The sequence below is a fragment of the Liolophura sinensis genome, chromosome 6, assembly GCF_032854445.1.
Source record: "Liolophura sinensis isolate JHLJ2023 chromosome 6, CUHK_Ljap_v2, whole genome shotgun sequence".
Classification (NCBI taxonomy): domain Eukaryota; kingdom Metazoa; phylum Mollusca; class Polyplacophora; order Chitonida; family Chitonidae; genus Liolophura; species Liolophura sinensis.
The window spans coordinates 24,821,602-24,835,345 of record NC_088300.1 but is presented as its reverse complement, the minus strand read 5'-3'; the positions used below and the strand labels follow the sequence as shown (position 1 = coordinate 24,835,345).

Here is a 13,744-nt window from a genome sequence, read left to right as displayed (position 1 = left end):
ATCCCTGCGCGAAAAAATAACACACAACCCATAGCAATATTCTTTGAAAGCAGGTCTAGATTATCTATAGAGGGAAAAAAAATTTATTTAAGCATTAAAATTTTGTATGGTGTAGAAAAGTAGGCCTATATCTTCCATTTGGGGCCTGATGCTGTAATCTATCGGTAGGCCTATGTAGAAAATCTTGTCCGTGGAAATGCACAGTTTTCGCATATTGGACAGTCGATATCCCTCATACTAAGCTGCATGGTAGCAAATTACACGCCTCCGATAGCACCATATGTGGTTTAAACAGAAGTAGGTAAAGCATTTTATTAGATAACCTGGTCGAGACGTAGGCTTATAATCTAGAGTGACTTGGCGTGTAAGCTACAGATGTATTGTTCGTGACTATTCACAATATAGTGCGCCTCAAAGACTTGATTAAAAATGGTGGGCTACTTGTTGCTGTGTCGCATGCCACTAGGTAAAAGTAATTATAAAACACGACTACTGTTGGCCCGGTATCAGTGTAATGTGACTGCATGGGAGAGGTAGTGTCATGTCTGGTGTCTTCGGCATGACATAGGCCTACTTCACTGGCGGCAGCACTTTGGCGACATGTACTCGCCCTGCCACAAGAAGACACGTACAGTTAGCTACATGTACACATGCCTAATGACTCCTCGTCGTCATAAAACACCAAACATACACACTATATACAGGCCTATGTACGCGTATGTGTATTCATGTGTACATTTCTATGATAGGACTAGGGGGTCTCCGTGGCCGAGGTGTTTATATAGCCTGGCGCAATAACACGGGAGCTTCTCGGCCAAATGTGGTCGCTGTGGTTTCAAGTCCAGATCATGCTGGCTTCCTCACCGGCCGTAGTGGGGGAGGTCTTTCAGCAACCTGCAGATGGTCGTGGCTTTTTTCTGGGCTCTGTTCGGTTTCCTCCCACTGTAAAGCTGGGCGCCCTTGTATAAGTGAAACATTCTTGAGTGCGGCGTAAAACATCGATCAAATAAATACATCAATATGACAAGACTACATACACAAATATATACCTACATAACATACATTCACAACAGTGTTAATATTCACCATTCATTAACAGGAATATATATTGCGCTGGACAAAAATCAATGAGGGTCGATCTCTTCATATATACATCTATATAGAAGCCTATACTTATTATGCCAGGGAGTGGTTATTCGAACATTCCGGTATAGACAGATAAAGCAATATGAATTTCAGGGACTGTTAATTCAATCTCAGGACGTAGGTCTACACCAATATACTTGTACAGGTATGACGCTATATAAAGTATACGCGAATCTCGGATACCGTCAGTGTCAGGTATATATATATAGACCCGCGGCATACATCTCACATGAACATAGTGAACCAATGAACGTGTGATGCTAGAATATATTCTGTTATTGCAGCAGATCTTATTCTGTTAAATGTTGCACAAATTCTATTCATTCAACATAACGATTGGATTAACAGAATGTTATTAATGTTGAATATAACACAGCATTGTGTCATAATAACAGAATACATTCTGGCATCACCCAGACAGCAGACTTTCTGTTAAAACTGGCAGATGAATTTTTTGAGTGCTGTTTGAATGCTATGACATATAGATTTTCTTCCCTTAATTTCGTCCTATGTCGCCTGGTATAACTGATATAGATGTTTTTCCCTTAATTTCGCCTTAAGTCGCCTGGCTGCAGTTTGCATATCCTACATTTCTTGGAAACTGCAATACGCATTGTCCTTCATGGTGTTCATTTTTTGTGTTTAGGCCTATTAATTTATTTCTAATATATATCAGATACTTTATATATTCTCTATTGTATCAAACAACTCAGACATGTGTAAGGAGCCGATAAAGGAAAATGTGTAAAAAACATTCAGCACTCTGCTCGAAAAAGGAAAATGTGTAAAAAAAACATTCAGCACTCTGCTCGAAAAAAACAAAAAAAACAACAAAACAAAACAATGGGATTTACGACTCGTGGTTTATTTCGAACCTTGACTTAACTATCCAGGTGTGGGCACGGTTACTTAAAATGTTAACTTTGGGTTCAGTTCTGCAATTCTATGCAAGTTATGATTGGCTGTTTACGATCCAGAGATACTAGTAAATAAGTTTGGGTTTGAGTTTAGTGGCCAACCACTGTTACAGATTATAGACTCCCCTATCTGTTTTCAAACACGGCTCCAAAACAAGAAGCCCGTTACCATTGGTTAATTATCTCGGTAACCAGCTAAAATTTCTCGTACAAATGAATGCCGAGATGCTTTTTTTCCCCTCCAAGAAATAAACTCAGGGTATCGGTTAAGTACTTTTATTGCTCAGTAGGCCTACAAATGTGTAGCTAAATAAGTTAGATGTTATAGGCTACAGTTGAGTTTGTAGAGAGGCAGCATCAATGATCAGACTGTTATTATAAATAGATTGTAATAGTATACTGTGTATCAACATACTCTTGTTATCGAATGATTTTTTTTATGATGGTGTTTACTCTTGGTTATCCGCGCCACATGACAAACCGATTTTCGACATGCTCTCATAGATATGAGTCACTCAAATTATCAATACTTTTGTTTTGATCAACAACGTGCGTGGACCTCTAATCTGTCATTTCAACAGAATTCCATTATCTTACTATTAATGACGTCAAAACAATTCTCGAAGCAATATTTAAGCCGTGGATTCATGACCGAAATAATGTTGATCGCATTTAACGACCACCGGAAAGCAAACAAACAAATCTAAACCATGCAAGTAAAGGGAGTTAACCATTGCAGAAACCATTTTGGCTCTTGCCATAAGAGTTGTTTCCCATTAATTCAAACGCGAGGGTCGGTGTTTGCTATAAGTGCCGTTTAAATATGATGTTTAAATACGCGACTCTTCATAAACCTGTCTATATTAAATGCACACGGACCAAGTCAGGAGGCATTTATATGCCATGAAAAAAAAAATGTTTCACAACCATTTCACTGGCTGCTTCATTTGTTTTAGGTGTCGAATGAAACATCTATGTACAGTAGGTTTTTGTTAACCTTTTGGATAAAAATGTGCAATGAATAAATGATAACTAGAAAGGTAATGTTAGAAGGCTTTACAAAATAATAAATTTAATTAACACAACTCTAATCAGTAACGCATTTTCAGCTATATATTTCGTGACATTTGGGGACGTTTTGTCAAACTGTTTAAGATATTGTAAAATTTTTGTTACTTATGTAAATCCAATGTACTTGAATGAAAATAATTGTGCAAGGTGAAAAACATCAATGAAATAAGTGATTATGGGCCGTGGTTGGTCACAACTGTAAAAGGAAACGCATAATGTTCATCTGAGTATATATGTCCTATAAATACATATACGTGTACATTATTTGGAACTCATTCAGTTGTGTGTTGACTTGATCTTTTACTCAGCCTCTCGTATGTGTCCAGCTGTCGCTGTTGTGCAGGCTCAAGCTCTATGAGATCGTGCTGCAGATGTTCGAATCCAGCTCTCGCTTCGGCTTAAATTAAGTCAGGAGGTTTATCATGTACCTCTCAATGGGCGGTGGTGTACTCTCGGCACTTAGGTTCTCCTCACTCATAAACGTTGAGCATACAGTGTTAGCACCAGTCAAACAAATAAATAAGATATCCCAGGTTATAATAATTCTTGGGATTTGTCAACTGGGATATTTGCCGTAATTGACAGATTTGTTGGACGTCTGTTTCCATACATTTTAGACGTTCAACATATGCATCTGTACAAGTGGCAATAAACCATGGTTCTTCACTTACAGTAAGGTCACTGCCTACGGAGCTTAACAACATCGTGAATAGGGTTGTGAGTCATGCTTATGTGGGTGTTTTACGTTCATTCATTACGAGACTGCGTGTGGGACCGTTTTTACCAGATGAAATAAATACATAAATAAATAAATAACCCACCTCATAAACCTGACTACGGTGGCATATGTAGACAGCCATCTGAAACAGATGATTGGTGTTTAGATTACAATCGAATTATACGATAGTGAATCGTCATCTATTGTGGCAACCTGCGGATGGTCGTGGGTTTCCCACGGGCTGTGCCCGGTTTCCTCCCACCATAATGCTGGTCGCCGTCGTATAAGTGAAATATTCTTGAGTAATATATTGAGTAAAACAACAATCAAATAAATAAATAAATCATCTATTGAGTCTGTGCATATATACTCTTGTTAATATTTAAAAAAAAAAAATCATATCTCTATAGGGATCATACGAATTGCACAATGCACCATATTTCACAATGATCGTGAAAAGGGGCCTGTCTATAATTCAGTGGGATTATCTAGTAGTTATTATCTATTTGTTACTTATAAATGAATAAATAAATGAATGAATGAATGAATGAATGAATGAATAAATAAATAAATAAATACTGCATAACCTTTCAAAGTGTGTGCCTACATGGATATACTTTTTATGTGAGTATAACATATATATTTATCAGTATAACAGACTAAACTTTGATTTTGAAACTCCATGAAAAACAGATGAGATGCTACTGTGTGTAGATGATGATCGGATGATGATATATCTGTCAGAAATTAAGGGGTGGGTTTTGCACCAATTACAGGGATTCAGTATTGATCCGTTCACGCGTCATACATGTTGCAGCCAATATGTTACAGGGGTGTGTCACTTATCAGTATTCCTTCATGGCAGCTACATGAACACGCCCATCCATCCACAACACAGCGCTATCTCTTTGTATAGCTGTACACGCATACTTACGTGTGCTCGGGTGATGTAACAGAGCAAATTTGTTATGACGGTGTCTAATTTACCTGCCCCTTACATTACAGAATGATGGATTTTACTCTAAAAATAATGTTAAATTTAACAGAAAGTCTGAGTTTCATGAATGATGCTAGAATGCATTCGTTTATTTCAGCAGATTGTTGTCTTACATGTAGCACACATATTCCATTAATATAACATAAAGGTAGTATTGGATTAACAAGATATTATGTTGAATATAACACAATATATATGTTATAATAACAGAAAACATTTAAACTCCAAGCACACAACAGAATTTTTTTTTAAATTGACAGTTTATTTTTTTTGAAGGTACGGAATATCTCGATACTACATGGCATAAATTTACATAATTATGTTTGCGAGCACAACTTTTACGTATGTATAGAATGGCGCACCTGTTTGACAATCAAACATTCTATTGTATGAACAACAATTAGATTTTAGCCACATCAACATTTAGCGCATAGTGTTGTTCCAAAAGTATATCCTTCATTTATTGTTTCAAAAATAGATTAAAACCAATAGCTTGGGATGACCGATTAAAAATAAACAGATTATTTTGGTATTATATTTGTATACACCAAAATGTAAAGAAAACATCATGCTTTGTGCATAAATGTAGATCTTAGTTTGATTGTTATGAATGCAGTGGCTTCGGAATAACTGTTAAATGTTTGCTCATGTCTATTGTAGCTTTAGTTCATGAACTTTGAAGTGAAGTTTTCCATGAAAATACTACTCAAAGCGTATTGCGTGTACATACCCGAAATAGCGAAATAGCTCGCGAGCTCTGTTGCAAATTTATTTATTTGTTTTAAATCACTGCGTTATACAATGTATATGCAACATATATTTTTAGACTTCTATTTTTATTTTACATATACGTTCATTCTTTTGATTTGATTTGATTGATTGGTATTTAACACCATCTTAAAATAATATTACACCTATATATCGGAGGGTGTTAGTTTCATGCAAGGTTGTATGCATGGGAGAAGTAATTGATAACCTTCAATATGTTTCCACATGTGGAAAACTCGCTCGCAGGACAAATTCAGTGTGTATAGGCCCACGTGTAAGCCGGCGTGTTATTTGTGGAATGTTAACGATTCCCAACTATCCTCCTGTTGACCTATTGCCTTCTGAATCCTGAGAACATCGAGGGCCTGTGACTGAAGGACTCCTCGAATATTCATAAAATTGTTGCAGGCTGGAATTGAACCAGCACCTTGTGTGTTGTATTACTTTGGCGTGTAGCTATCAATAAAGAGTACCATAGTGAAGCCAGTAATTCGCACACACCTCTAGAGGGGAGGACAATGGGTGAATCAAGCCAATTAGCTGTCATGATTATGCACACGTGCCTGGTTGGCTTAACACTGCACGAGAGCAGATGACGTAGAAGTTACTGGGCACGCCTTTCTCGTTGCGCACGTGAGAGCAGCATGGACGACACTCGCACCTGTTACAATCCCGTCATTTCGTGCAATGAATAAAGCCATGGTTGTCATAATTATCACATAACATATATAAAACATCTTAATTTTTGATCGGTTCAGTTGGTATTAAATGGAACAAAAATATTTTAATTATCGTGTTGGAATAGTAATGAAAGTGACATTCAAGCGCAAAGCACATGCGGTATGCCATACTTTCAAGGTTAAGCAAATCAGTGCAAGGTTAAATCTACCAACGGCAATCTAATCTTTACAATAACCATTCATTCATTGTTTTCCAAAAAAAGGGGTTTTCGAGATTTAGCTGTATTTTGCATATACTGTTACACAAAGATGTGCGAAATTTATCGGCACCTCGCGGTGTTTTGAATCAACATAACATATGCTAATAACTATAGTTTTTCTAATTTGTTAGACATGCCTAGATAATCAATGGGACTTTTGCCATATTCGCTATATTCCTCTTTGAAGGTTGTATATACTACTTTCTGAAAAATACTAAATTTCAAAAGTGTGTATATTATTGCTTATGGATCGCTAAAGTTTACACATTTGCTTTGCGTTAATCGTCTGCAGAAAGTACTCATGCCTATCTCTTTCTGACATATTTGAAGTTATATGGTCCTTGTGTTTTTCGATATGAATCGGTGACAGTCTAATCAGTTCATGTAAACTGTTTGTTCCATTGCTTCTGAAGAAAGACCTTACAATAGTCGCATCGCCTAAATGGAGGCCAGACCAAGCAACCAACGCCTATAGGACGATATTAGCAGCGCTTGTGGACACGGTCGTAATCTGTTTCACGCACCTGTTACACCGTCTGTACAGAAAAAAAGGCAGGGTAGAGGAGGGGCTTATTCCCATACCACTCTAGCCGTTCGCTATTAAGGGGCGTTACTTCACTTGATTAAGGTGATCAGTGATTTCCAATCAGTGTATTATCGATTACCCATCAGCCCAGTTGTGACCGTCAATGTTCTGGAGACGCCCTCAGTGAAATATGTTGAAAATGTCAACGAAAATCTGAAAACGAATCTGATCACTTTTGGCAGTTAGACTGATTTTGTTACTTTAATATTGTTATTATTATAACCTTTTAATTTAGATATTGTTACACATTCACACACCTCGATCCACAGCATTTAACAATTTGGTGTAGTTATCGACTGTAATCACAAGGGGTGTCCACTTTACATGGAAATGCATGTTTTTGATCCACCAATAAATTGAACTACATTAAGGAAATTATTCTCTGAATGTATGATTACCCACGTGTGACGTAGACGTTGTATTAAAGTCAAAAGGCGAAGAAAAAAAAAAAAAAAAAAAACCCAAAAAAACAAGATGAATAAAAAAAATGCCACTATTGATTATTATCAAATAGAGTGTTGTTATATTGCATATCTTGAGATATGTCATATATTGCGAACAATAACAGTTGTGGATATTCACTGAGAGTATTTCGGCTTGGGTTTTCAGTGGAGTAAAGGTCACGCGGATTTTACAAAATCTACATCTCTGTAGAAATAGAACTGAAATGAGAATAACTCAGTAATGTTTGGATAATAGTGTACTTAAAATTGACAAAGGTTATGATGAGTTTTGAATGGGATTATTTTAATTATAATCTGAATATACTATTTCTTTATATGTAATGTATTATGATCATAAACGTTGACTTTATAGTTTCTTTACGTCTTAATTTTTCAGTGTTCACCTTCACTGAGTAAATCCCCTGTAAAAGAGACGCAATAATTATACCCTTTTTGGCAATCAGTAATTTTAAACCAGTTAATCCCCTCCATGGTTTATAACATGTTAAAATTGTTTTCATTGTGTACCTGAATATTTTTCTTCAGTAACGAGTTACAAAATGTGTCAAAACCAACAAAAAGAACATATCAGACAGATTATAAAAATTAGACACTGGAAATAATTTTCGTAAAATAAATTATCATCACATTTTTTGCGATATATGCATATATATGCCTGTGTCAGAAGTCGATTGTGGCATAATTTCATCGCTATATGATTAAATCTTATGGATATATTTAGCGTGAATTTCGCAATAAATTTATCTATTTGATTTGTGTTTTACGCCGAACTCAAAAGTATTTCACTTATATATCGGCGGCTGGCATTAATTACGTATGAAAGAAACCGAACAAAGCCAGGGGAAACTCGATCAACACTATCCGCAGGTTGCTGGCATACACTTCGCAATTAATAATGATATTCGTTGAAACTTTAAATATTGGTATACATATGAACACCTGCAATAGAGGCATATTTCTAACCAGTTGCATTTTATTTCGTTGTGTAAAAATCGAATTCAGACCGGTTTCCTTTTTTCCCTTCTTTCACGAACACGCATGCTCAGTAAGACATGCACGTTATAACTATATTGTGTGGTCTAACATGCCTAGATGCGTGTATCGGAGTGATAACATTCAGGGTTTATTGCATCCCACTGCGAACACGAACGTCACAAGCGCATGGATTGAATACTTATTCGTCAAGTTCTGACTGGTAATCCAATTTCCAATTTGAAAAGTGTTTTCTGAATATAGCCTACGTTCGATTATGTAGCTTAACCTTAGGTCTCGCTATATGTGGATGGCAGAAATACAGACGACTGCATGCAGTAGAGCAAATCGACAATGTTTGCATTGACCCTATCTGCCGAAGAACAAAGTTCATGAGTTACAAAAATGTTGAATTTTGTGTTCCACATGTTGTTCCGACTGTTTTTCTTACAACGGAGTTATATGACGGGTGTCTTTGTTCCGAAAAGATTTATTTTCGTATATATTTGATAAAATATTTGTGAGCACCAACTGTTGGCCGATCATGCTGATGTATTATGACAGATGACCAAGCCGATCGATGACTAAAGCGCTTTTAGCGACGCTGACGCCGTTGCTTGTAAATTAGTATGTTTTTCTCGCAGTCTGTGCGGTTTGATGTTATAGAAAAAATATTATGATTACTTTCATGCGCGGCAAAGGACGAGTTAGCATGGAGTTCGTCTGAGTGTTACGGGTATTATTTTAACTTACGCTCCGAATCATCCACCGATTCCGGGCTGCAACAGCGGTTACAGATTGTTTACTTTCAAACAAATGTCAAAACAAGGCAGGGCTATGGAATGGGTTGACGGTAACGGGTCTTGTTTGCCACGCGCATCTGTTTATGGGTTTCCCGCCCCGGGAGCACCGTGCCTCCGCAGGGGGGTCGATCTGAAACCCCAAACCTAAACAATCCAATGAATAAGCCATGCTTGAAATGGCACACCTAAAGAGAACAGTCAGCCAGACCGCCTCAAGAGTACCCGGCGCTTTCAAAGCCAATTCCTGATTGGTTGAAATACCCTGTGTTTTACGCCCCCATGTGGATTGCCGGGCGACCCACGTGCTGCCCAGATAGGATGACAGCGGGCACCAGATTGCGGATTATACCTGTATATAAAGCTGGCTTGTCAGGTGTGTCATTGACATCGTTATCAGCTCAGGTATTCACATCAACCAGCATTAAGCATTTCTAACCTGAAGTAGTAACCAAGAACTTGTAGGTCAAAACATTTGACTCACTACCGTTACTAAGTTGTATTTAAGAGAAAAAAAAATGTCAGCAAAAGTGGAATATACGACTCAACAGGTCCATCATGCAACAAGCAGAGTTGAAAAGCGATCGGCGTCTGAGGACGAAATGGAGGAGGGTCAATTGGCGGACTATCGAAACTCACCTTACGCTGCGTACGGAACCCATCAATACATGCCCCAATTCTACGGAATGCCACCATTCCCGTATTACGTGCGGTATCCAGAGCCACCAAAGACTCCAATGCAACAGAGATTTGATCTGATGGCCTACTATTCATCTCGAGGTGCATCGTCACCCTCTGAACTCGGGAGCACTCGGCATTCTGCCTCTGCCACCAGCAGTTCACCATCTTCCGCTTTCTCCATCGACAGTATATTAGCTCGTAGACCACAGATGTATCCGTCTGCAGCTCCGTCATTAATACCCTACGGGATAATTCCGAGTCATGGATATCCAGCTTTGAGAGGTAAGTTATCTCTTTTTCTTGGATGTTTCAAGCATTTAGTGTTATAAAGAAGAAAGTTAACAAAGACATTTTTTTAAAGACTAAATCAGTAAAGTATGGCCATTTCCAGAATCATCAGAATTCGGAAAATTAATCTGTTTTAAATGAATTCGGTAAATTTAGAACTTTAATCAATCCATAGACTTTCTAAGTCTTCCGAAAATTTGCCTCGCCGATGAAAAGATAATTACTTTCGAGATTGGAACTTAATGCAGTAAATGGAGCTGATAATGAGGCATTATTACTTCACGGAAGTTCTTCGCCCATTTTCTCATCTCGGATTTTTGTCAGCTTCCTTTTCGCCTGTTCGTATCGAAAAGTTGGCCCCTGATCTAAATTACAAGACACCATTGGAATTATGGCCTAAATTGAGCGAAGGCAATGCCATACAACTGCCTAGCGGGGTGTCGGGTTAAACCCGCAGAATTCCCACAGCGTAATACACCGAATCCATTTAAGGCAATTCCTGGAAAGCAATCCTCAACTTAACCAAACAGTTGCCCTTTTAAACCCACGTGCCCCCACAAGACTGATGTTTGAATACTGCTTAGTGGGGTTGCGATTTCTGTACTTAAATTATTTAATTCCACCTGTTACTACATGTGGTTTTTTTAATGAGCATCAGTATATGGAGTAGTCGTCATTTTGTTTGACCAAAAGGTTACCTTAGTGGTTTGGGAGGCAAATGGGTAGTATACATCAAGATTCTGCTGGAATATTAAATGCAAATAACATTTAAAACCTTCTTGTTTGTAAGCGAAATTCAATTTTGATTTTCGAATACCCGCAAACGAGTTGCTTTTTTCTGTGATTAAAGCAAAGTATTCCTGGGTCGGCAGGGTGGGGGAAAGAAAAAAAAATGACTTCCTGATTTGTATGACAACAATTGTTCGTAAACCATGAGATTTTAGCGCTGAATTTAAGCAGTGTGATTTGTCTATCATATCAGCCTGGTACCCGCCATTCGCTGGCTTCAGCTACCCCGTGGATATGACACCAGGATCCCAGAAGAGGAAACGCCGCCATCGGACAATTTTCACCGAGGACCAATTGGACGTTCTGGAGAAAACTTTCCAGGAAACTCACTATCCAGACGTTATGATGAGAGAAGAAATCGCTGCTAAAGTAGATCTGGCAGAGGAACGAGTAGAGGTAAGATTAATAGCATTTATATCTTTCTTAATAGGTTATTAATTCTTAATAGGTTATTAATTCTTAATAGGTCTAAATGGCAGTAATAAAAATGCCTCAGTTTCCCTGAAAAGACTGAAAGTTCGAAACTGCATTTATAATACAACGATGAAACGACTGATCTTATACATCTTCTTAACATCAGCCCCCACCTCCCCAAAAAAAAAAACAGCAATTTTTTTCGTGTGTAATAGTTTGCCTGAAAATCGCCCACTCTATACCCTTATCATCCAGTCATACTCAAAATATTTCTCCAAGCATATGCATTGCGGTTGTTTCATTCTGAAAACAGATTTTGAAAGAAACGAGCTTTCTGTGTAGAAAAAAATGCTAAACTAAAAAAAGTGAACCCGTGTGAACAGTTCGGGGTTTCTGAGTTTAAACCCCTGATTGTCAACAGTCTTTGATTGGAGGCGTTAATCGGAACGGCAATGTCATTCCTTACCAGACACGTGGTCGGCTGACTAATTACCTTATACCCAAAAACCCGACACTTTCTGCCACCTTGCTTTTAATGGCCAATTCAGCTATGGATTCACAACTTTTTAAGGCTTTGGTTTGAAAGGAGACCCGTCGATAAACGTAAAATGAGAGGCGTTAAATAGGGATCATCCAGGTTCGATGTCAAGTTCCCGTCGTCAGATTTCACGTGGCTACAGTTCCGTTAACGCTCTGTCATTAACCACTAAAGTATACGTTAAATTTGACCCCTATTTGTTTCATATTACATCCAGATAGCTTTTCATTTACTCCTGTCCGATTTATATCAACTCTTTATTTTCTGCAATTTTTGGACACATGCACTGCACATTGGTCGTGATAACCCTAAATCATCGTTGATCATGCATGTGCCTTTCTATCGGACGTGGAATCTAATGCAAACGTGTTTTCATTTGTCGTCTGACAAATAATTTTATGAAGAGGATTTTAGTATGCAGGAAATTTGCGCAAAATTATCGCCTGTCAGTAACAGCAACAACTTTTGACTTGTGTAAATCCCAATGAAATCGTGGGAAACAGGAATGGTTCATTTTGTATATTTGGGTAAAAGACACACCGTTAGTATATATAACGACCCACCTGTTACTGAAAAACACTCAAACTTATCACCTGCCAATTAAGAAAACACAGCCAGCCTCTGTGTACCTGGAGTGGCTCAGCAGGTGATTTTTAGTGCGTTTGCAATGTGTAAGAAAAATATAATTAAACTTTCCCAGTCTCCTGCAAAAGAATTAAAGGTTTTCTGTTCTTGTTTTTATTTATGGCTTCTAAGAAATTAGTTTGCATTTGCCATTGAGTGTGACAACCTCATGCTTGGGAATATAAACTTATTTTTCTTCAGTTACAAATACATTGTCTTATAGTCAATCTCGTTTGTAACATCTATGTCACTTTGTTATTTTAATAGGTATGGTTCAAAAACAGACGGGCTAAATGGAGGAAACAGAAGAAAGACACAACCTCCATCTCCCGAGATGCTGACAAATGTTCGTTCTCCAAAACCGCCCAGATTGATGTCTCGGACGAAGAAGAACCTCGTGAATCAAAACGACAGAGGTTAAACTTTGCTCCTCATGCGGACACACCAAACCAGTCCTTCGCCAGTGACTCAGACAACCAATCGCTGTCGTCGTCTGATTCTCGTGATTCCACGGACGCCCATATAAGGACATCAGAACAAAGTCAGAGTTACCCGAATATCCACAGACAACCACATTCAGCAGTGGAGTCGAATGGTCAAACTGACCATCGTGACAAAATTACTACAAACGATTTACGCAACGCCATATAGTGGAACTGCTTTGCAGGTTTATTTGAAACAAAACTCATATAGTGACTGATTCTGTTACATTTTTGTATGATATTGTGTAACTATAGGGAAATATAAAAGTCACGTAAGTGACGATGTTAAGTGACTTTGCCTTTCGTCATCCACCCAAAGTATGAAGAGTGCTCAAATTTTAGACAAGCATCTATTAATATATAGATTTAAAGTATGAAGATATTGTAAATATTGTAGATAGACATATACTTAAGGGAAATTTCAATTTTATGTTGAAACAGACTGACAAAGTTTTGTTATATCATTATCGTCATGATTTGTATACCAATCATTTCCATAATCACCGTAGTATTTAAAGGCACTCAAATATCATTTGTTAGTGCATTCCC

The 13,744-nt window shown here is 37.8% G+C and overlaps 1 protein-coding gene across 1 annotated transcript; it reads left to right on the top strand.

Moving 5' to 3' along the window:
• The first annotated feature begins 9,773 nt into the window (after positions 1 to 9,773).
• LOC135469282 (homeobox protein unc-4 homolog) lies at positions 9,774 to 13,446 on the top strand. The gene is made up of 3 exons (XM_064747898.1): positions 9,774 to 10,342; positions 11,331 to 11,533; positions 12,981 to 13,446. Exons 1-3 carry the CDS (start codon positions 9,898 to 9,900, stop codon positions 13,362 to 13,364), a joined length of 1,032 nt encoding a protein of 343 aa, XP_064603968.1. The 5' UTR covers positions 9,774 to 9,897; the 3' UTR covers positions 13,365 to 13,446.
• Positions 13,447 to 13,744: the final 298 nt, after the last annotated feature.

Excerpts from the sequence above, each read along its gene's own strand:
- LOC135469282 (XM_064747898.1), top strand. The coding sequence starts at position 9,898 with ATGTCAGCAAAAGTGGAATATACGACTCAACAGGTCCATCATGCAACA. Across the intron at positions 10,343-11,330 it reads TGGATATCCAGCTTTGAGAG|CCTGGTACCCGCCATTCGCT; the intron begins GTAAGTTATCTC and ends CTATCATATCAG. Across the intron at positions 11,534-12,980 it reads TGGCAGAGGAACGAGTAGAG|GTATGGTTCAAAAACAGACG; the intron begins GTAAGATTAATA and ends TTATTTTAATAG.